This window comes from Artemia sp. Qi Xiang Cuo, chromosome 11, assembly GCF_049724085.1.
Source record: "Artemia sp. Qi Xiang Cuo chromosome 11, ASM4972408v1, whole genome shotgun sequence".
In the NCBI taxonomy this organism is placed as follows: Eukaryota; Metazoa; Arthropoda; class Branchiopoda; order Anostraca; family Artemiidae; genus Artemia; species Artemia sp. Qi Xiang Cuo.
Window position 1 is genome coordinate 12,443,984 of NC_142804.1, and position 25,780 is coordinate 12,469,763.

The window sequence follows — 25,780 nt, forward strand, 5'->3', positions numbered from 1 at the left end:
GATGATCTGATTTTCGTTTGGCTCTAGATGAATGACCAGCAAGCATGATTTTCTCATAATCAGTAATTCTTATACCATGGACTAGTCATCTTCACCTTTCTTTCACTAGCCCTAGAAGTTGGGGTTGAACCATATTTTTCATTTCATCTTCATTCAAACGTCGGTTTATTTTTTGATATACGGTCAAATTGTACAGAAAATATAGAAACATCTCACTTTGGATATACTGCAATGGTGATTGTTTATCATTTTCTGGAACTTTTATTCGTGAAATTGTGGAACATCTATGCTAATATCTTTCCTTTTTAATGTTGTTGTGGATTCTTAGACACGGTAATCTAATTTGTAAATTCAAAATTTAATCGTAGTTTCGCTAGCTGAAGATGAAAATGACGATTCTTCGACGCCAGGAAAGCCCCTACGCCATCTAGGCTTGAACAGACCCAGGCGACTTAAAACCCGTATGCCGACTAAGCCTGCAATTTCCCATCCGGATGGACCTATTAACCTTGGTGCCATGTCACCAGAAATGGAGTTGAATGAAGGGTTTGACTCGTTTTTTGGGATCAGCCTAGGCTCAGGCTCTGGAGCTACTAGTGCGACTTCTCTTGGGTCGATTTCAGAGGAAAGGTAGATCTTTTTCATTTCCTTTTTTAAGAAAGTATTTCTCAAGATTTGAGAAAGAAGTTGTAAAAAGAAAAAAGGATGTAAAAGTAAAATAGATATTCTATAGAAGAAAATTATAAGAAGGGAAAGAAGTGCTTCCCTTTTGGACTCCAGCTGAAACATGTACATTTATGGGGACATGCCCTTTTGTGATAAAAATGAACACAAGAGTGAAAAATTGTGTTTAATAATCCTTTATATAATGCCATTGTTTTAGAGCCAAAGATAAATTAAATGGTTTCTGATTTATTTTTTAGTTCTTCTCACGTTTTTATTCTTATTTTTATGCTTTTACTTTTTGAGACAATGTATTGGTTAGAAAAACAGTCACCTGTAGAAGTGACAAAATGGTACTTTGCTATTTTTGAATCAGATGGAGTCTCCATTTGTTCAACAATTGTTTCAATGAGCTTTCTATTGCTCTCAAAGTCGGAATATATTATAATAAAGCAGATTAAAAGTAACTTTACTAAATTCTAAATTACATAAAACATAAAACCGAGCGATAAGCAGCACAAGAATCTGTGAAATCTGAAAATAAAATTGGAAAATCTTTCTTATCTTTTCTTTGAACTATTTTTAACGAGATGACCATACGTAAAGGTGTTTTTATTATATAATCTTTCAACTATTTTTAACAAAATGGCTACCTCAAATTTTTTATCAGATGTTTTTGGGGAAAAAGGGTTTGGGGGCTAGTTGCCCTCTGATCTCTTTTGACTCTTAAAAAAGGGCACTAGTACTCTCAATTTCCAATCGAATTAGCCCCCTTTGAAGTTCATATGACGACCCCTTCTATATAAAGTGCCTCTGGGAAAAAATGGAGTGTGGGGGGAGGCTAGCTTCCCTCCGATCACTTTTAACTCTTAAAAAGTGAATTACAACTTTCAATTTCCAATCAAATCAGCACTCTAGGAATTTTATACGAGTATCCCTTCAATAAAAATCATATATGCCCCCAGGGCATAACTTACAACGCCTACCCCCGGGTCAAAATTTTTATCTGATGCATTTAGGGCGTGGTGGAGGGGGGGGACTAGTTGCCCTTTGATCTCTTTTGACTCTTAAAAAGTGAACAAGAACTTTCAATTTCAAATCAAACGAGCCCTCTCCAAAGTTTATACAAACATCGCTTCCATAAGAACTATATATGCCCCTAGAACATTAATCCTAACGCCTGCCTCCGGGCTCTGCGAGGTTCCGTCGCACAGGAATTTTTTCTTATCTGACTTTTTAACTATTTTTAATGAAATGGCTATTATAAAATTTTTATCAGATGGGCTTGGGGAAAAACTGGTAAGTGGCGGGGGGCTAGTTGCCCTCGGATATCTTTTGACTCTTAAAAATTGAACTAGAACTTTCAATTTTCCAATCAAATGAGCCCTCTCTGAATTTTATACGAGTATCCCTTTCATAAGAACCATATACGCCCCCAGGACAACACTTACAACGACTATCCCCCGGGCTCTGGGTAGTGTTTTTGTTATCTAATTTTTGAACAACTTCCAAAACACTGGCTATCTCAAAATTTGTAGGGGACGGGTTTGGGGAAAAAAGAGCGTGGCGGGGGTCTAGTATAACTCTTTTGAGTCCTCAAAAGAGAGCTTAAGCTTTTCACGTCGAGTAAAATGCGCAATCTATGAAGTTTATACGAGCATCCCTTCCGCAAGGGCAATTTATGGCTATAGTGAGTACCCTGGAACACCTCCCCCTTTGCCTTGGCGGGTTGTATTGGCACCGAATTTTTTCTTATCTGACCTTTGAACTATTTTTAACAAGATGCCCATCTCAAAATTTTCATCAGATGGGTTGGGGGATAGCTGCCCTCCGATCTCTTTTGACTATTAAAAAGTGAGCTCGAACTTTCAATATCCAATCAAATGAGCCCTCTCTGAAGTTTATACGAGCATCCCTTTCATATGAACAATATGTGCCCCAGGGCATAACTTACAACTTCTGCCCCCCAGGCCCTGGGGGGGTTGTGACGACACCTGAGTTTTGCTATCTGACTTTCGAGAAATTTAACTTAATTCCTATCTCAAAATTTTTATTGGGTGCATTTGGAGAAAAATGGGCGTGGGGGGGGGGGGCTAGTTACCCTCCAATCTCTTTTGATTCGAAAAAACTTAACTAGAACTTTCAATTTCCAATCAAATGAGCCGTCTCTGAAGTTTTTACGAGCACCTCTTCAATAAGAACCATATATTCCCCCAGGGAATAACTTACAACGCCTGCCCTCGGACCCTGGGGGGCTGTGCTGACCACGGAGTTCTTGTTATATGGTCTTTGAACTATTTAAAAAAAGCTATCTCAAAGTTCTTATCGGATGGGTTTGAGGAAAAAGGGCGTGGAGTGGGGGGGGGCTAGGTGCCATCCAATCTCTTTGGACCCTTAAAAAGTGAACTAGAACTTTCAGTTTCCAATCAAATGATCCCTCTTTGAAGTTCATATGATCATCCCGTCCATAAGACCCACATATGCCCCCAGGGCATAACTTACAACACCTGCCCCCGGGCCCTGGTGGATTGTGTCAACACCGGATTTTTTGTTACAGGATCTTTGAACTATTTTTAACAAAATAGATATCTTTTTATTGGATGCATTTGGGAAAAAAGGATTTGGGGGGGGGGGAAGCTGGTTACCCTCCAATATCTTTTGACGCTTAAAAAGTGAAATAGAACTTTCAATTTCCCTGAAGTTTATACGAACATTCCTTGCATAAGAACCATTTATGCCCCAGGGCATAACTTATAACCCTTGCCCCTGAAGACTGTGGGGGGAGTGTCCTGCTCAAACATATAATTTCCAGAACTTCGAACTACGTTGAACAAAATGGCTAGATCAAAATGTTAATGGGATGTGTTTGGGGAATTGGTGAGCATGGAACAACTGTCAGTTGCCTTAGAATCACTTTCGACTGTGGGCAAGCAGAATAGCTGTTTAAATTTCCAATCAAATGAACCCTTTCTGAAGTTTCTACGACAATGCTGTCTACACAAAATCTTATATGCCCCCAGGGCAAAAATAACAACCCTTTCCCTGAGGGCTGTGGGGGAGTTGTCATCCTCAAAGACCTAACAAAGACTTAATAAAGAACTTAAAACTAAGTTTAATAAAATGACTGTCTCAAAATTTTGATTGGATGTGTTTGGGGAAAAGGTGGGCGTGAGAGGGGGGTTAGTTGCCCTCCAAACACTTTTGAATATTAAAAAGGGCACTAGCCCTTTGAATTTCCAATCAAATGAGCCTTTTTTGAAGTTTCTACAACAACACCTTCTATAAAACCTTATATGCCCCCAAAGTATAACTTGAAACCTTTGCTTTTAGGGTTTTGGGGGAGTGTCCTTCTCAAAAACATATTTTCTATCTGGAAAGCAACTAAGCTGAACAAAATGGCTATCTCAAAAATTTTGATTGGATGTATTTGGGGGAATGATGGGCTTGGGGGGGGGGGGCTAGTTGCCCTCCATTCACTTTCAGCTATTAAAAAGGGCACTAGCCCTTTAAATTTCCAATCGAATGAGCCTTTTTGAAGTTTCTACGACAACGCCTTCTATAAAACCTTTTATGGCCCCCAGGGCATAACTTAAAACCCTTGCCCTGAGGGTTGTGGGGGAGTGTCCTCCTCAAAAACATATTTTCTATCTGGAAATCAATTATGCTGAACAAAATGGCTATCTCAAAATTTTCATTGGATGTATTTGGGGGAATGATGGGCTTGGGGGGGGGCTAGTTGCCCTCCAATCACTTTCGACTATTAAAAAGGGCACTGTGCCTTTGAATTTCAAATCAAATGAGCCTTTTTTGAAGTTTCTACGACAATACCTTCTAGATAAATCTTATATGCCACCAGGCTATAACTTAAAGCTCTTGCCCTGAGGGTTGTGGGGGAGTGTCCTCCTCAAAAGCATATTTTCTATCTGGAAATCAACTATGCTGAACAAAATGGCTATCTCAAAATTTTGATTGGATGTGTTTGGGGAAATGATGGGCGTAGGGGAGGTAGGGGGGCTAGTTGCCCTCCAATCGCTTTCGACTATTAAAAAGCGCACTAGTCCTATGAATTTCCAATCGACTGAGCCTGTTTTGAAGTTTCTACGACAAAGCCTTCTATAAAAACCTTATATGCCCCCAGGGCATAACTTAAAACCCTTGCCCTGAGGGTTGTGGGGGCGTGTCCTCCTCAAAAAGATATTTTCTATTTGTAAATCAACTACGCTGAAAAAATGGCTATCTCAAATTTTTGATTGGATGTGTTTGGGGGAATAATGGGCGTGGGTGCCCATCACTTTCGACTACTAAAAAGGACACTAGAACTCTCGATTTCCAATCGAATGAGCCCCCTTTGAAGTTTCTACGACGACCCCTATCATTTGAAGTGCCTCTGGGGAAAAAAAAAATAAATAAATAATAAAACATTGGAGCCGTAAGGCCTTTACTATAGGCAACGCCACAGCGTTGCCTCTGATTAATAAAAAAAAAACTTTCTAAAAAAGGAAATTTTTGTAAATAAAACTAAAGGCCGTATTGAAATTAAGATCAGAAGAAATAGAAACCTACAATAGCTCAAAACAACCAGAAATTACTATTAAAGAATAAATGAAACCCAAAACAAACCGAAATTAAATAAACAATCAGCAAAAACATACGACAGGTACTAATAATAATGAATAAATAAATTCTCAAAACGAGCAAAGCGTAAGTTGAATATGCAAATCAAGCTTAAAACGAACCAAAGTATTTTGCTCATTGAGGCATAAAGGAAGCCCAAAACAAACAGAAGTTAATAAGCAATCATAGCAATCAAACGAACAATGGCTACTAATATAAACGAGTAACTAAATCTTAAAACGAGTGAAACTTAAATTGAATATGCAAATCCAGCTTGAAACAAACAAAATCTTTACAAAGAAGAGTTTGAGTTTCGCCTCCTTCTGTCACTGTAAAAGTCTAAAACCTACTGCGTCATTGGCGCTTTACGGAAACCTATATGTGTCTTGAACAGTCTTGAAAAGCACAAATAAAATCAAACTTAATGTTTGATATATAATGCTATTAATTGTTGACATCATCAGTTCAAGATTTTATTTCACACTAATTTTGCTTTCATTTTCAATGCTGCAAGAACTGGAAAAGAAAATATTTGTAATATAATTCGTTTTCAGTGAAGTACCAATGATAGGCTTTAAACTTTTGCAGTTAGGGAAGGGGGCAGTATCCACACTCTTGTTTGTAGTGAAGCTGTATTTGTCTTGAACAGTCTTGGAAAGAGCAAATTAAATTAAAGCTGACTATTTGATATGCAAAGGTTATGCGGATTAGTAGATTAACAGTTCAAAATTTAATTTCTCCGCGACTTTTATGTTTATTTTAAGTGTAAAAATAAGCATGAAAGAAGACGGTTGTAATGTAACTTGCGTTAAGCTAGGCACCAGCGCTACTGTAGGTTTTGGAATTTTAGAACGAGAGAAGGAGGCAAACCCAAACTCTTGTCTGTGATGATTTTTGTTTGTTTCAAGTTTAATTTGCATATTCAATTTAAGTTTCACTCGTTTTAAGATTTATTTACTCATTTATATTAGTAACTATTGTTTGTCTGTTTGCTATGATTGTTTATTTAATTTCTGTTCGTTTTGGGTTTCATTTATGTTTCAATAGCAATTTTTTTTTAGTTTTAAGCTTGATTTTCATAATCAACTTATGCTTTACTCGTTTTGAGATTTATTTGTTCATTTATATTAGTACCTTTTGTATGTTTTTGCTAAGATTTATTTATTTAATTTCTGTTGGTTTTGGGTTTCATTTATTCTTTAATAATTATATATGGCCGATCTCAGTTTGATTTATTGTAGGTTTCTGTTTCTTCTGATTTTAAATTAATATTTCCTTTACTGCTCTTTAGAAAACTCTTTTTTCGGAAAGTTTTTTTAATTAATTTCTGTTCGTTTTAGATTGCCAAAGTTTAAAGTTTTTCTAAATTCCCAATTTAAAATTTTAAGAACAACGAGAGGTAAAACTCAATGAAAAGACAACAAACGAGACTGCGGCTAGACCTTTTTTATTGAAAGATTAGCAAAGATATGTTTTTTTAATTTCTATAGCCTCCCTCGCCCACTGAGAAAAACCTCTATCATTAGAAATAGCCGTGGCCTCCTCAAATTGTACAAAATGTTCAGGTTGAAAGAAAATATGTTCAGCCAAAGCCAAAACAAAAGTTTAAGAAGGCTCGCTGAATTGTAGAGTTTTTTATATTGAGTTGAGATGCTCAATACATCTTTCAAGAAATTGTTGGTGAGTTCTACCAATATAAAACTTCCCACAAGAACAAGGAATTTTACACACCCCACTAACTAAATTTCCCCGGGTTAAATCCTTCCCGGAATTAAGGAAACTACCTATTGGTCTCACTGATTGGAAACATGTATCAATGTTATGTTTCCGCAAAATTCTTTTAAGCATCACCCCCAAAACAAGTACATCAGGCAAAGAAATGAAATTTTTTGACTGGCGGGGGAGGGGGGCTATTTTGACAACGAAGTGTTTGTAATCTTATCGTTGGACTATTTCAAACAAACTGACTTTCACAAAATTTTCATTTAATGCATTTGGGGAAAAGAGGGTGATTGAATCAGGGGGGGGGTAGATTCCCTCCGCTAACTTTTGACTCGTAAAGAGGTAACTAGAACTTTCAGCTTCCAATCAAATGAGCCACCTTCGCAATTTATAAAACTACTCCTTACATTAGAACTTTATATGCCCACGGGGCATAGCTTCCATACTTGCCCCTGGGCTCTGGGGGGTTGTGTTGACCCTGGGATTTTTGTTATTTGATGTTTTAACTATTTAAAAAATGGCTATCTCAAAATTTGTATCGGATGGGCTCGGGGAATAGGGCTAGGGGGGCTAGTAGCCCTCGGACCTCTTTTGGCTCTTAAAATGTGAAGTAGAACTATCAATTTTCAATCAAATGAGCCCTCTCCAAAGTTTATACGAGCATCCCTACCATAAGAACCATATATACCCCCGGACCATAACTTGCAATGCCAGGACCATTAATTTGCTTTGCTTGGAACAATAGGCAAACAATCGTTTAAAGCCATCTTCATCTTCCAAATAGTAGCTATTCATTACCTAAGCTCAGCCCCACACTCTGAGGAAATTTTAATTTTTCAAATTTTTGGGTCACTCACTTGCCCGAGACTCTGGGCGTGTGGGCACCCCCAAATATTGTTCCAAACTCCTCTCTCAATTTAGCTCTTGTTCACAGATGTCCACCATCACCAATCAGTACATGATACGAACTATGTGTCTTGGCTTTTTTTGCCCCCGGGCCCTGGGGGTTTGCGTCGACGCTTGAGTTTTTCTTATCTGACCTTTGAATTATTTTTAACAAAATGGTTATCTCAAAATTTTTGTTGGATGGGTGTGGGGAAAAAGGGCGTGGAAGGGCTAGTTGCCCTTGGATCTCTTTTGACTCTTGAAAAGTGAACTAGAACTTTCAGTTTTTATTTGTTTAGAAGTTTTTATTATATTTTTTTTTTTTTTTTTGTAGTAATTAACATCCCACCTCCTCTCCTCTCGGTGACGTAATAATCTTTTTCACATAATTTCAAAACTTTAATGTCACCTACACTAATTTAAAAACGACATTTATTTTTTAAAATTTTTATCCAAACAATATTGATCAAAAGACACTCTGCTACTATACATAATTAACATGCTCAAAATTTATTATTAGCCTTCATTATCATTTTCTGTATTTTTATCCTATATTTTCATTTTTTTCTTCCCTTTTTCCATGTTTTTCCTTTTACCCCTCATCCTTCCTTTTTCTCCACTCAGAGAATATATTAAGCAAAACTAAAAAATTCAACCAACTAAAACCACCAAAAAACTTCTATTCCTCTATTTTCTTCTCTTTTATATCTGTGAAATTTAAAAAACTACATTCACCCATTATGTCATATTCATCATCCTAACTATAGACTCCCTTAAAAAAAAAAAAAATCCCTGTTATACCAACTAAAAATGAATTAAGGCAATCAAATACAACATGCTATTCTCCCGGGCGTACTGCAACACAAATAAAAACAAAAGAAAATAAAACGCACCTCCCACTTATAGGTTACACCCCCTCCTTAGTATAATCCTTTGGCAGTGGCTTAAACTAAAATCCAAACTTTATATTACCCCATCAAGCTTCAAAAAAAAAAAAAAAAAAAAAAAAAAAAATAAATAAATAAATACAATTTAAACCATTCTTCCCTTACAAAAAACCTCAACAAACAATAAAACATATACTTAAACAACACAATGCTTATTTAGGAAGAAGGGTTCAAAAATTCTAACAAATTACCCATAAACTTTAAATTTCCAAATAAAATTCAAACTTTACTTGATTGCCTTAAAAAAAAAAAAAAACTATTTACCAAACTCTCTATCCACTCCTCATCAATTCTTTAATTCCATTTTCTCTTCTTTCTCAAAAACTCTACTTTCCCCCTAACTACTCCTTTAAATCTTTCTAACTCAACTCTCTTTTTCTTTTTCCTCATTTTCCAAATATGGGTACATACCCATATCACAATTAATAACATTCCTTTCTGCCTCTTTTCATCACCTTTTCTTTCAAAATCGAGCTTCAATTTTTTTTTTTTTTTTTTTTTTACTTTTTAAACTCACCATCTCTATATTCTCACCCCCTAAAAACATCAAAAATAGAACTAAAAACTTCTTTGTTAAAAATACATTCTTTAAATTCATGCTGTAAACCATAAAACACCATTTCATGGCACAGGTTGCACTCTTTTATTTCGCCCTTCTTGAAATGACTTATTCTATCTCGGTAAGGTAATATGGTGTGTATCAGCATAAACATCACCTCTCTTTCTCTAGTGTCACACGGTACTTCATTTAGATTTTTGAAAGCCGCATCAAAATTCATGAAAGGTTCTTTTTCTTTAACATGGTATGAAAATTCGTACTCTCGGGTCGATATTTAATCATCTATGACCCTTTTTCTTTCTATCTGACTCAATCCTTCCTGAAACACTCCTTTTGATCTCAATTCTCTTAAAGTTTCCGCTGTTTCCCTTAACTGATCTGGGACCTCTTCCACTAGCGTCAAAACTTGTTCCTCAATTACTTCGTTCAAGACCGGTAGTAGCCAATCTCTCTCCAAACATCCAATTTCATCGTCCCTTTGGAGCATCTCAATAGCATTTCTCCAAAAAAGTGATTGGCAAACATTCCTATAATTTACAACTACTAATCCTCCTTTTACTTTGGGTACAAAGAGCATTTTCATGCTCAACTTTTCAATTTTTCCTCTCCACACAAACCTCCAAAAAATTTTTTCTATTCTCTTAGCACTGCCTTCATCTAGTTCGAAAGCTGGCGCGAAATAGAACAGTAGTGGTAGACAATGTCTTTGCATATGTCGCTCTGAAAAACAAAGAACACTCTTCAATATCATTTGCCGTCACCAGTATTCCTTCAATTTGCTGTTTTTTCTCTTCCCATAATTTACCCACCTTCATCTTGCGGGTCCATGTCACTCCAAGTATTTTTGCCTTTTCCAGTTTTGCTATCCTACGTTCCAGCAGAATTTATTCTAAATTTTCTGATTCCAGTATTTGTAAAAGATTGCTTTTTCCCTTGTGGATTTTTATCCTCACACTACTCTCATACTAATAAAGTACTCGTAGAACTACCTATACATCTTTGGCGCTTGACGGGGTAAAGGTTCCATCATCTACAAGTCCCCAGGTCTTGAAGCATGTATCATTGAAAAGAGGTAAACCGATTATACGGTCTTCTACGTACTTGAACAAATGGATCAATGTATATTTCAAAGAGGTAAGGCGAAGCTGGGTCACCCTGTCTCAACGATATCTCCAAATCAATCCTCCTTGTAAGCGAGCCATTTACATTTATGACAGATACTGGCTTTTGATAAGGGCTTTTGAACATACGAACAAAATCCTCATTAAAACCACACTTTAAAATCATCAAAGACCATAAAATTTCCCTGTCAACCGAATCATATGCTTTCTCAACATCCACACTTAATAAATAAGCAAGTTTCCACACTTCATTTTTCTTTTTGGTCATCTCATCTCTCCTATATAATACATATCTTAGAACGCTCAAAATATGCTGTACTTTTCTTACTTTTACCCCCCCCCCCCCGAATTGGTAGCTTCCTAGTATATGTGGTATTATTTTTCCTAGTCTTTTTGTTAGCACTAGGGATGCAATCTTGTAGTCGCAGCAAAGCAAGGAGATGGGTCTCGAATAGCGTAGATCAGATCGTTCCCCCTTTTCGTGTACAAGAGATATTACTGCCTCCTCTTCCGGGTACCCGTCAGTGATAAAAGCCTTAACGACTTTTTCGTAAAAATCCCCCATTTCTTCCCATAGTTCCAAATAAAACTCGTAGCTCAGCCCGTCTATACCGGGGGACTTTTTCTTTTTAGCTTACCTTAAAACTAGTTCAATATCTTCTTTCGAGACATGCCTTCTTAAATTTTCATTTTCCTCCTCGCTTACCTTGCAGCTCGTTTGGTATTCATTAAAATATTATCGTCTCTCTTCACTTCCCGTCTCCTTTCTTTTAAACAGTCCCTTGAACCTCTATGTCATTGCTTCACCCAATTCTTTTTGCTCTTCTACTACTTTTCCATCTTCCCTTTCTACTTTCCTTAGGCTATTTTCCTCTCTTTTTCTTCTTGCTTTAACTACAGAAGCTAGGTTTACCTGGTCCGATGCAAACATTTCTGCCATTCGATTCCGAGTCATTCTCTCATACTCTCCGTACCCGAGAGCTTTTCTTGCTCTCTTAATTTGCTCATATTCTGACTTTCCCTCTTCTATTTCTTTCTTTAGGTCGTTTAACACTCTATATAAGTACACTTTCAGTTTCCAATCAAAATTTCAGTTTCTATATAAGTAAACTTTCAGTTTCCAATCAAATGAACCCTCTCTTATGTTTTTACGAGCGTCTCATTCATAAGAATCATATATGCCCCATGGACATAACTTACAAGGCCTGCCCCGGGCCCTGGGGGGTTGTTTTGACACCGGAGTTTTTGTTATCTGACCTTTGGGCTATTTAAAAAAAAATGGCTATCTCAAAAATTTGTATCGGATGAGTTTGGGGAAAAAGCGGGTGGGGGGGGGGCCTAGTTGCCCTCCGATCTCTTTTGACTCTTAAAAAGTTAACTAGAACTTTCAATTTCCAATCAAATGAGCCCGCTCTGAAGTTTATTTGAGCATGCCTTCCATAAGAACCATATATGCCCCCAGGGCATAACTTACAACGCCTGCCCCAAGGCCCTGGGAGGTTGTATCGACACAGGAGGTTTTTCTTATCTGACCTTGGAACTATTTTTAACAAACTGGCTATCTCAAAATTTTTATAGGATGCATTTGAGAAAAAGGGGGCTCTGTGGGGGGGGGGCTAGCTGCTCTCCGATCTCTTTTGTCTTTTAAAAACTGAACGAAAACTTTCAATTTCCAATAAAATGAGCCCTCTCTGAAGTTTACACGAGCATCCCTTCCATAAGAACCATATATGCCCCCATGCCATAACTTACAACACCTGCCTTCGGGCCCTGGGGGGCTGTGTCGACCCCGGAGTTTTCGTTATATTGTCTTTGAACTATTTTTAACAAAATGGGTCTCTCAAAATATTTAACGGATGTATTTGAGAAAAAGGGATGTGTTGGGGGGGGGGGGGCTAGTTGCCCTCAGATCCCTTTTGACTCTTAAAATTGGCACTAGAACTTCCGATATCCAATCGAATGAGCCCCCTCCGAAGCTTATGCCACGACCCCTTCCAAATTAAGTGCCTCTGGAAAAAAAAAAAATAATAAAATATTGGAGCCGTATAGCCTTTACTATAGGCAACGCTATAGTGTTGCCTCTGAAAAGTGAACTAGACCTTTCAATTTCTAACAAAATGAGCTTCCAAAAGAACCATGTATGCCCCCTGGGCATAACTTACAACGACTGCCCCCTGGCCCTGGGGGGTTGTGTCGACACAGGAGTTTTTGTTATCTGATATTTGAACTACTTTTAAGAAAATGGCTATCAAAATTTGTATCGGAAGGGTTTGGGAGAAAAGGGTGTGAGGGGGGGGGGGGGGCTAGTTGCCCTTGAATCTCTTTTGACTCTTAAAAGATAAACTAGAACTTTCAATTTCCAATCAAATGAGCCCTCTCTGAAGTTTACACGAGCCTTCCTTCCATAAGAACCACTTAACTTACAATGACTGCCCCCGGGCCCTGGGGGGCTTTGTCGAGACCAGAGTTTTTGTTATCTAATCTTTTAACTATTGTTAACAAAATGGGTATCTCAAAATTTCTATCTGATGCATTTGGGGAAAAAAGGGGGTGGGGGGGGGGCTAGTTGCCCTCCGATCTCTTTTGACTCTTAAATCTTTTTTGTGCCGTAAAAAAACGAAAATTTAACGGCAGTTACAGTCTACATAACCCCGTTTTCCAGAAAACGCCGAATGTAGACGCGGCTTTAGTACTCCAATAACCTATGTCACTCTAGGCTAAAAATAAAGGAATCAAATTAGAAAACAATCTTACTTCTTTCCAAACCAAAGGTTATACAAAAACTGAAACTTCCGGTAGTGGTAAAAAGACGAAGGTAAAAATCACACGGGATTTGACGAACGAAGACCAGCCAATAAAATCCCTCACAGGGTGTAACATAAAGTGACACGTAATCTACAGTATATGAACTAATTTTCCCTTTCATCCCTAATTAAATTTTAGCCAAACTTGCATCCAAAATACATTTTTAACAGGGATGAGTCACCCTTTTAACTGCGTAGCTAATCGAATCGCCTGCGAGGAAAAGGGAAACCCGTAATTATTACTTAAAAGAGAAAACCAAACAAGTAAAAGGAAAGGTGAAGTTAAGCTTACAAAAAGGGCATTTATCTGATAAAAAGTGACCGGAAAAAAAAATTCAAAACTCGAATCCAAAACAACGCAATCTCGAAAACCTAACGACGCGCAATGAAAATTACTACTAATTGAGCAGCGACTGAACTTCGAAAAAAAAACGCAAAACGAAACGACGCAAAGCGAGGTCATTGATGTATTAAACTCATTACGGTAATAATGTCCTTTATTCGGAGATGTCTTACCACAAGATACGCGAATTTTTTCTGTTTAATAATCACTCTGGAATTAGTATTAAACAAATTTAAGTCATAAAACAAGTTATCAACTTTTAACTACCGCTGTGAACTGTATAACGCAATAGCACAACTGACTAGTAGTGAATCAAGAATTTATTTATACTATCTTCCCTGTTTTTTAATATTGATTTCAGCCTAGCCAAATTATTACTACTACTACTACTACTAACAACTCACCGCAGCACCAGGCCGCCTGAGATCAGAACTGCTACACACAATTCTCCTCCATCCCAATCTATTGAAAACCTCCCTTTTTACACCCGCCCATGTAGTTCCCCTTGTCTTTAAATCATTCATTATGACGTCCTTCCACCCCAGACGGTTACGACATGCTTTCCGATTAACGCCAGACATTTGGCAGAAAAGGAAAGGCTTGAGTAATCTGTCATCATTCATCCGCAGGGCGTGCCCTAGCCACCTCAACCTTTCTTTTATTTTAGCCCTAGAGAGCGATATTGAACCACATTTTTCGTATAGCCTATTGTTTGAAATACGGTCAGTCAGCCGGGTACCCAGAACAATCCTTAAGCAATTTCTCTGGAAAAAATCTAACAAATCTTCATCCGCTTTTCGGAGCGCCCATACTTCAGAGCCATATTTGACCACCTTGATCATTGTAGTTTCTAATGTTCTAATCCTGGTTTGCAGACTTATCTTCCAATTCTTCAAAACTTTTTTTTAAGTGTGAAAAAAAAACCTGAGCCTTGGCTATTCCACTTTTAACATCTTCACTGCTCCAACCATCTTTACTAATAATACAACCAAGGTAAGTGAAGCTGTCTAACTGATCAATCTTTTCGTTACCCAACGTAACCTTCTCATCTTCACCTATTCCGAGCCTTATTGACTTATTTTTTTTAACATTATTTTTTATAACTATGCCTGCACCCTGTACCCGCCATCCCTCTAAAAGTTCATTCATTGTACTCAAACTTTCTTCTACGATGCCTATATCGTCAGAATAATCTAAGTCAAGGCGACTTTTTCCTCCCCATTTGATTCCGTGGTCTCCCATTGCCTTTCCTGTGCTCCTCAAGACAAAGTCCATCAAAATAATACATATAAAGGGCGATAGAACACAAAACTGTTTAACTCCTGATTTAATACAATACTAGCTGCTAACCTCATTTCCTACCTTAACCGCAGCAGTGTTATTCTCGTACATAGCACTAATCACTTTAATGTATTTGTCTGGTATACCATGCAAGGATAAGACATTTGCTAAAACTCTTCTATTAGTATAATTGAACGCTTGCTCATAATCTATAAAAATGAGGACCAAAGGCGTTTGAAAACTCAGGCACTTCTCAATTATTAACCTAAGAGTGAAAATTTGGTCGACACATCCTCTACCTTTTCTAAAACCGCAGTGTTCTTCTCTTAGAACTTTGTCTACGGCATCTCTCAGTCTAAAGTATCATATTACTAAGTAATTTACTACCTACAGAGACCAGACTAATCCCTCGATAATTACCACACTCACTTTTATCACCTTTCTTATAAAGTGGCTTAATTAAGGTTTACCTAAAATCATTAGGTACTTATTATCTTCAGTAACTTATTTCTAGCCTCAGAGCCACCATATTTAAGAAACTCATTTACCACCCTATCAGCAACTGGAGCCTTATTATTTTTTAGTCCTTTTAGTACTGTCGCTAATTCCTACTCATAAAACATATCTTCCTTCACATCCAATGTATCACAAACTTTTTCATTTTCCTCTATATCTCTTCTTTCAACTCTATCTCGGTTAAACAAATTCTCAAAATGTTCGGCCCATCTCTCTTTAGTTTTTTCCTTATCACTAATTGCGGCCCCATTCCTATCTTTTATGGGGCCAAGTCTGGATTGACTACTCCCTCTAATTTTATTAAGAAGCCAGTACAATATTTTACTATTATGCCGTCTAGCTGCATCTTCCAGATCCTCGGCAATTTTATCCATAGCCTCCATTTCACACCTCCTTAGTTCATATTTTAATGCCTTCTTCACTTTCTTTACATTCCCTTTTGTCTTCATATGATCTATCACTAAGGTAATTCTTGTACAAGTCTTACCTCCTTTCTATCAAACATAAAGCTTTTTCTCTAATATTCTTAGCTGCAGTTCTAGCTTTCTTCCCTAAGACACCTTCAGCAACTTCATAAATTGTTTTTCTTAAATTATTCCAACCATCTTCCACATTATCAAATTTTAAACTCTCAAGTTTAGTATTCAACTGTTACTGGAAAGTGCCTCTCAAATTCTTATCCTGGAGTCTACCAGCATCATAACTTCCCGGGAGGTAGTTACCCTTCCGATATTTCAGCTTTAAATTAACCCTTGGCGCTACTAAATGGTGATCTTTATTTTTAACATCAATAACGGCACTCCAATATACCCTAGTATCTTGTATTGATCCTGCCAGTCTTCGGTTTACAATAACATAATCCATAAGGTTTGCTGTCATACCGTCACGTGAATACCGTGTTAACTTATGAGCCATTTTATGACCAAACATCGTATTGGTTATAACTAGATTGTTATACCTACAAAATGGCAAAAGTCTGTATCCATTACTCATTTCTTTTCCTAAACCAAATTTACCAAGGCTAGGATAGCATCTATCCCTCTTTCTGCCGGCCTGGGTGTTAAAATCTCGCAGTAAAAACATCATATTTTTGCCTGGGACTCTTTCTAATTTATCCTGTAACTGTAAGTAAAATTCAAACGAGTTATTAGTTTGTCCGTCAGCCAGCTTGACTGGGGTATTTAGTAATATAACTGATGTACTTCACTTTCTAGTCTTAAAAAGGATAACGAGTTTTCTATTAATATTTGCTTTCTAGCCTGAACCAAACCTGGCAACTTCCTCACTTATCATGAGCCCTACTCCCTGTCTATGTACCCCATCTTTCCTGCCTGAGTAAACAAATTCTATATCACCTAATTTTATACTTCCTACCTGAGTGTTTCTCAACACTCGGTGTATTGTCGGAACACTATGCAGTGAAAACACGCGAGGGAACGTCAAGTTGTCTTTGAAAAACACATATTGACAGACTAATTTGGTTTGTCATGTCAAGTTCTTTCGTTTTTTTTTGGGATTTTTACAGCTTTGTAATGTCATAGAAACTGATGTTTAATATGTTAGGTTTCTTGTATCCTCAGAATCATTTTCTTATTTTGTCTCATGTTTCGAACGCCCTGGGGCGGACTGGGTCCAAAAAAGTTAAGGGGACAGTTTGACTACTGGCTGAAAAGCTCTTGGACCCAGATCCTCCAAACAGTCTTGAATGGGCCCTACAGAATGTGGCCGCATTTAATTTTAGCAGGATCATTATTTGCAGTATATTTTTGCACGATAAGTTTTGTATACCAAGCGACTTAGAATAGAAGGTTTTTATTTGGTTGTCGACGTTTTTGTTGCAAATAAAATGTATCTCTTGTGTTGCAATTTTCCACATAACTGGGATTTAGGGTAGTATTACACTTATATACCCATACCTTGTAATACCTTAAACTGCACTTTCTTAACCATACAATGAACAACCTTGCCAGCTTAAACGGCAGCATTGGGCTTGTTCAACACTATATGCAGTGTTAGGATTTATTTTCGATGATTGAATGTCAGAGATTGTACAGCTAAAACACCTTTAAAGCTTCACCACAGAGCATATATATTGGTGAATTACATGATTTATAACTATTTTCGATCAGTGCAATTTCCAGTTTCCTTTGAATTTCCAGACGGCTCTTTCAATTTTTTCAGCCGAGTTTACGAAAAAGCAGTTGCCTAAAAAACATACTGAAATCCTTAAACCGCATACCTTATATACTTTGTAATATACCTTATATACACTGTGATTTTTTCCACTGTGATGTAAACGAGAAGAATAAGTATTAAAAGAAGAAGTTTCGGAATCCCTCAGACTTTTCTTTTATAAACCGATATGTGGGAAATATCTCTTATAAAGCATTTTTTATGTCTTTTATTAAAACCAAAAGTAACAATTCTGTTTCAGGAGCTGGTGAATAAACACTCCAAAAATTAAGGAGTACAAAAATCTTACATCTTTCAGGTATAAATAAATTTACAGTTTATGAATGTAATATGAATGAAATTACAGTTTTCAGGTAAAAATAAACCTGAGATAGGTCAAAGGGCAGACTTTTATTTTCTTTTTGATGTATTTGGTAGAGTGGCACCATTTCGACGCTTTTTTCGAGGCGGTAGTGCATTGAATTTTTTTTAAACCGGTGCATTTTTTTTTGCAGGGGGGGGGGGGAGATTGTTCATTCAATGCATTTTCACTGTAAAAATGGATCTTTTGGAACATTTTCACTTTCATAGCGGTGCAACTATAAACCAGTCACCTGATAACATTAGAATGCATCGTCTGGATTCTAGGAGACATATAGCAATTTCTATGTTATTTGCGTACCGCTCTAGCAATTTTTATGTTATTTGCGTACCGCCATAGCAATTTCAACATTATTTGATAGAAACTCTACACCTTTTTAAAGAGAGTCAGTATAACTTCATTTGTGGTTGAGATTTGAATGAAATGAATGGCTTTCGTAAAAATTCATATTAGTAAGAGACTTGAATTCAAAGAGAATAGTTTACTTGCGTGGGTATTAGTGGAGAAAAATGAGTGGTGCATTTACATTATTGGAGATTAAAGATGGAGCCGACGACAGCAGCAACGATATACGAGTACCCAATGTGGCTGTGGAAATAACCACTGATTGTAGACTATGTCTTGAATGGGACACTATGTATCCTAGGTACGTCATATCATTAAGCAAATTTAAACAGGAGGAGCAACTATGTTTTGCTGGAAAAGTGAATATTCTCCATATAAATAAACTTCTGTCAGAATTAGATGTCCTATCAAAATATATTGATGAGAACAAAATGCATCAGTGAATATTATAATTGTAATTATGTTGAATAAAATTGTTTCTAAACCAGTGGTATTTTTTTTTTCTATAGTAGACTAGCTTATATTTTTTAGAGTAGAAAAAAAAAATTCTGTTTAGTCTGAAGTTGGTTGTGAGAGAGTTAGGACTGTAAAAAATGGGTAGATTCGACAAAGAGCGACTCATGGGCAATCTAGTTCTTATGGAAAAGTATTTGATTCTAAATGACGATTTTTTAGAGCTGTCTATTCAAAGGAAGATATTTTCTCGGGGAATGCTTGTCGATATAATGTAAACTGATTCTCCATCATTAGAATATTGTATGAAGCTTCTACGTCATGTTCCAAATGCATTTACGCAATTTATTGATATATTGATCACGACACTGCAAAATGATATTGTGGATATGCTTTTAAATATTAATTTAGAAATTTAGGACTTTTTTTCATGAGAAAGATGGTGCTCAAGAATAATTTACTCCTCTCTCTCTCTCTCTCTCTCTATCTCAGACAATGTTTGATGTTGATATCTCAGTTTCATTGTGGCAGTGGGAGTGTCAACACATGACAAAAATGTTCCATACATGTCCGTTATGTATGTACACACTGAGCAGCAGGTCATCATGTGAGAATTTCACAATGATTGATGAGTATGATGAAAAGTGTAGATTATGCAACCCGTGTAAATTGCATAAAGGATATGCTGTACAAATTAAATGTTGTAATTCCTGTCCTGAAGAGGTGTGTGACTCTCATCCTAGAGGTCAACCATGTTCCAATTGTCACTATGATAAATGTAAGCAGTGGGAGAGTACATATCCCGGTATGATTGGAAAGAATCTTAACCGTGATTTTAGTTTATTGCTACGAGATTGGTATCGTCGTGGTTCTAGATTGTTCTGGGAGGAGGAACCAGGTCAGCGGTTCAACTGTTGGAACAACAAAAGAATATGGTTTCTACGTCATTGTTGCAGAGACAATGGGAGTTATGACTATAAGCCCACTGATTTTTATTTGGCTTTGACGGAATGTGATTCGACACTTGGGGACACTGTTTGTGAAATTGCTTCACATAAGCAAATTGAAACATGTGAATTCTATAGAATGAATGAGAATAGTATCATTGACTATACAAAGAGATGTGACAAGAGTGAAGTCACACTCTACTGTAGAAAATGTGACCCTGACATTGCAGTACATCAGGATTAGTACACTGTGAATTCAGTTAATCTACCTGCACTACTTGTTGTCGACAAATACCTAGTAGTGGATGAAATCTAAAGAGCAGAAAAGTCGTTTTATCATGTATATAAATTTTTTTTTATTAATAAACAATTTTACAAACAGTTCTAGAACATTTTATTCGTAGGGCATTAAAATCAATATTAAATACGATTTTAAGTATTTTCTTCACTAGAAAGTCGTTAAATTGAAGTAAGTCAAAGTATATGTTGAGAAACTGTTTGAAGTTATAGCCACGACATCTGAACATGAAAAAGAGTAGTGCATGAAAGCCACATGTCTTAGTCGTTAAATCCTGTACTCTTCGTTGATTTTGAATAATGGTTTGCCCCTTGCTTTCAATAAAGTTACTGATGTATGGTGCTCAGAATTCATACAAGAGGCCAAGAGGATAAAAAAATTCAATGTTCTTCGCTGTTTGACAGATGCATAGCACCTGGCCGGTCTTCAAAGTCGATGAACTGCTATTAACAATCATTAGGGTATTGTTAACACTTAGAATTTTTTCAATGAAGTCCGAAGGTATGCAATAGGACTTGTACTGGGACATGTATGGATCCATACTAAATACATTGATTATTTGGTTTGTGTTCATGGTAGAACACTACCGTAGGGTGTGATTTCCCAATAGGTTTCAAATTGACTCAGTGATATTAGCGTGATACTCTTAGTCAAAGTATCGGCAAATGTACACTCTAAACGTACATTCCCTGTTCGTGCTATGCTCATATCCTGTGTGCCTGACAAGTCCAAAGCAATAACCCCATGATTTTTTGAAAACATTGAATCGGTTATACCATTTTCAAATAGTTGAGAGTCATGATCTAGGGATTGCATGGTCAACTCGTACAGAGTTCTATAGGATTTTTTGTCAAATGATAGTGTACATTGGAATACCATTCACTTTGCACACAAGGCTAGATAGACCGACAAAATTAAAATCATGGGGGGATTCAGTCCAGGATCCAACGGCACTGCCGCTCTTCACAAAGGTTAAAGCCAATTTTGATGGGATTTCTCCATTGATAAATGATGAATCGCTATAGCTACGAGAACAGGCGGCAATGTGACGTTCATTGGTGATTGTATGGGGGATAAGAAGTTTAATGTTGTTGCCATTGGCTCTTAGCTTTTCCACTGCCAATGCAACAGAGCTCATAACCTGTTGTTTTCTGACGTGGAGAATTGTCGATGTGATAATAGCATTGTCATCGTGTGCAACGGGGATTGTTTTTATCAAAATGAAATTCGTGGGGACCAGAATTAACTTTATGTTAATATTGAAATTGTGGGGTAGCTATTGGGATCTATTTAATATCGCTTGATTTAATTTTCCAACTAGATGATGCTCCTGGGTCACTGGAGTAGTCAACTTACCATCAGTATCAACACCTGATTGATATTCATAGCCCAGTGATTGTCCTCTCATCTCCTTGTACGCCTTTGTCGTCTTCATCATAAATTGTATGTAGCTTGCATAGTTTGATAAATTATTGCTAGTGCTCACCAATGTTCCATTAATAAATACATTAATTTGTTTGAATAGGTTGTGTAGAATACAGTTTTCATAGGAGAGACCATCACCGGCATTTGGAGTTGTATTATCAGACTTTTTCTTCACAACAACATTTAAATCAATAAATGTTGACGACAAGTCAATGAAATAGTCTTCATCGGAAAATGTTTGAAAGTGTATGTTTTCCGAGAGGGGTTGTTGGGGATGAAATTGTTCATAGTAGCCATACTTGACCCTGACATCAACATCTTCAGCATTGAATAGATTCAATGAGGAACTGATTGATGGATATGATTCCCTGTGGGGGAGATAAGTCATCTTAAGAGAAGAAATCTTTCTTTGATCTAACGATCTTTTTCTTTTTCTTCTTATTGGTCTTCGTTGTTTTATTCCTCAAAGTCCTTGTTGATGTCCTTTGCTTCCTGCCTTCGTGAAGACTGATGTGTGAACGACACAAACGCATCCTTTTCAGTCCCTCCCCATTTTGTCGAGATTTTAGTTGCTCACCAACGGCTCTTGCTGAAGATCTAATATTTTCAACACTCTCCGTGAAATTTTTGCCTGACCCCCAGTCCTGTAGTGTGGAGGCAGCAAAATTTGATGCAGCAGGTACAAGATATTTTCTGGCAAGGGGTAGTGCTGAACGAAATAGCCTAGCAAACCAGCTACCAAGACCTAGACCAAGACCTAGCAAACCAGCTACCTTGTAGTAGTCCAATCCATTGCCTATTTGACGTGGACTCAAAGCACCAACATAACAATTAATATCGGGACAGACAAATGGAATTCTTCTATTGTTCATTTTAGGTGATTGTGCCGTCGTTGACAATGGGTCGAAAATGACATGTAATCACTGCTAGGCCTTTTGTTATTGCTAGAGGATCACCCAATTCACTTCTTAGTGTTAACTGACGGAGTTCCAAATATGAAGTGTGTACAGGAACATACTGAAGATGCTTTATATTATAGTGATGAACAAGTTCATGAGTTTTTTTCCGTTCCAGAACACGTAGGAGGGGGAAATTTGAATTACCGATTCTCAACGTTTCTACAAAGGATGCATAGAGAAATATGCAAGAGTCCGAGGCAAAACCAGGTGGATAATCAGCAAAAATAGCTTGATCCATCCCGTAAACGGTGCCAGCATTTTTCCCTTTGATCATATTCTGTTTAAAGCCAAGAACATCTCTCAGATTATCATTCAGGATAATTACTTCAGTATCAGCCGGGGATGTAAAGTTACTCCTATCATGTTCCTCGTCATATTAAAAGGGTAGGTACCATTCCTACGATACGAGACTTTTCTCTTTGTTTAATGCCAAAAAACTCACATAGAATCGTGTTCAGTGACTTTCAATTTGGCGTGAAGGTGGTAGCAAGACTTAAGTTCTTTAACACAGTCTTAGTCTTCAGAGGTTAGTCCATTCATAGTACAGACGAATGGTAAAACTTTTATATCATACACACGATCTTTTCTCGGGATGTCATAGGTATTTTTGAGAATACAGTCGACAAGAGCCACTTCATACGCAACGTCAAATTTGATGGCGGGGGAGAGTTTTGTCCCAAAATCATTTGTTATATTCAAGTCATTGTAGAGAGGATCGAAAACGTTGGACATTAAATTTACATAGAAATCATTGGGAATTGTCAATATCTTTAACACCGATCCAAGAATCAAAATCAGAGTTGTATCCTAGCCACCGAACAAGTAACTGTGTCTTACCCCTGCGAGTACGTGTCTTTAATATCTTTTCAATTTGATAGATTTCACTAGCATTTTTAACTTTTAGCAATTCATAGTCATAAAAGCCACCGAGAATCTCTTCATCTTTGGTATCACGCAAACGATAAGTTATGGGTTTGGTGTCTAGGATTTTTGCCACTTTAAAAAGTTCGGTGGACCACAAGTAATTCCCCTTTTCAAAAACATTAGTTGTTCTATTAATTCGAACAGTATCACCGACATTGAATTTATTTTTCTTCTTGACAATTGATTCATTGGAATACTGTTTAAGATAGGTGTCAATTGTATCGTGATCAGAATAATGAAGTTCCGTTGGTAAAGAGTTGGACAGTGATCGATGAGGTCGTTGATTATAAATGAACATGATTTTATCTAGATCATGAATAAAAGTCTTTGATTTTTCAATGTACAATATCTTGAAATTAAAAGTCGAATAGTTCTTATCAATCGTTCAGCCAATGCAGCCTTTATAGGACTGTGACTATGACAGAGCAGTGTACTATATTTCTCTAGTACTTTTGCAACATGAGGATTAACAAATTCACTACCGCGATCCGTTTGAATTTTTTTATATGAATCCTGTTCGAGAATACTTTCAATGGCATGAGCAACTTCAACACCTCTCTTTGATCGCAATGGAATTGCATATGCATAGCGACTAAAAACACTGATTGCAAGTAGAATGTACTTGTACGGCGTATTGTGACGTCGTTGAAGCTCATCTAGAGTCAGGCGATCTGCTTGCATTATATGCAATGGGTAAAAGGCTTTAGTTTTTCGATATTGATTGGCACGAAGTCTATGATTTCTATGCAGAGTGTAACTTGATTCATTTTGTAGATAGTCTTGTACACTTTTAGTGCGAACACCAGTGACTTTGGAAAGAGTGGTGGGGGAACTTAAACTCCCTGCCTCACCAATATTTTCATAAACACCTTTCAGAACTTCAATCATTTTGAACGTAAACACGTTGTGTAACGTCCGCTATCCTTTTGTATACTAGCTGTTGGTGGTGGTGACTTGATACGTCTTCGCTTTTGTCTAGCTATCAGTGGTGTGCTAGTATTTTCCAAAATTGATTTAAAATCTTCTTCTTCTTCTTCATATTTTAATGGTGTCAGTGTTGATGACGATGCATGTTCATTTAATTTTTTTAGAATCAGTCTATTGCTAATAAGACTTTTGGGGAAGTTTAATGTATTTAGAAAATTGTATAGATGAGCGTCAAATGATAATAGTCCTTTATGATTTGTAACCATATCATACATTAAATCAAGTAGATTATAACTCTTGCCCTGAATTATAATCCCTTCTCCATTGCTTTCAACTTGAATTTGACCACTTTCCAAGAGATAGGTTAGGAGTCGTTTACTTTGTTGAACCTATGCGAGGGGCATTAGATTTCCAATTTTCAATACAAACGAAAACCATTCTTTCGTCTTCTATTGGGTTCCAGCAGACTCTGAGGGGATGGTTCTTTTTTGTGACCAGCAGTAGTAGTGGGCTTTAACTAACAGGACCTGAATTTTTTCATTTGGCGAAGTGCATCTTGAAATAAAATAAGTTGCTTATCATCCCCGTTAGTTACATTGTCAAGGAATTTTCTCAGATTGTTCTCAAAGTGTTCCAAGGGTGAGAGAGCAAGTTCTATTGGAGTCAATTTATAAGGTTTTAACATTATCTAGAGAAAACTGTTTACAAGTCCTGCAATTATTGGCAGTAAAAGTGTGAAATAGCTACCACCTGCCTTAAGGAGATGTTTCCTTTTAAAATTATTTCTATTATTTTGTGAGGACAATTTACGTAAGAAGAAGTGATTTTGCTTTAACAGGTGCTTTGATAATTATGGCAGTTGAAAATGACCCATGTTAAAATGTAAACAACACTAATATATTAGATTACTGTAATCATTGTCGAGTCCATTTTTAAGTCGTGATTTCCTCAGCTGAGGTTTTGAAGTGCTTAGAAATGAAAAAAAAATGTCTATTGTCATGTCGTTTCTTCATTGTCATGATAGCGACTAATAGGTCTTTTTAGTTTTCACCGGGAGATATACTGTAATTTCATTTTCGAAAATATCTGTGACTACACGCAGATCCTCGGGTGTATTTTGATTAAGATCCAATAGGATATAACCGTAGGGTTTATTAGTTGCCTGATTGTATGCTGAGAGCAGAAATTTAGGGGCACCTGGATAGATTTGTTTATTGAGGGTTATTAGCAAGCTAGAATCACGAACAACTCTGTAGATGATATAGTAGGTGCAGTTTAATGCAAGTGTCCGCATACATTTGCTCCGATGAAAGAGATTGTGTAGAACCAGACTAACGGAAATCTGTTCATGATGAGAGCGAACAGTGAACAATTGTAGCATTTCCTGGGACCATTGTTCGATAGATTCAGCCAGATCGTCAATGATCAGCCAAGAGTTTGGTTCAATAATGTTGAAAACATCAAGTCCCTGTATGAATTGTATCTGCACCAAT

General features: G+C 37.0%; 1 protein-coding gene across 4 annotated transcripts in view; it reads left to right on the top strand.

The window, feature by feature from the left end:
* The window catches only part of LRR (capping protein regulator and myosin 1 linker 1 leucine rich repeat protein), a 236,230-nt gene that overhangs the window by 156,239 nt on the left and 54,211 nt on the right, over positions 1 to 25,780 (top strand). For all 4 annotated transcript variants that reach the window (XM_089096290.1, XM_089096291.1, XM_089096292.1 and 1 more), the window contains one exon: positions 369 to 630. In XM_089096290.1, the coding sequence (XP_088952416.1) occupies positions 369 to 630 (262 nt within the window). The remainder of the gene's footprint in view (positions 1 to 368; positions 631 to 25,780) is intronic.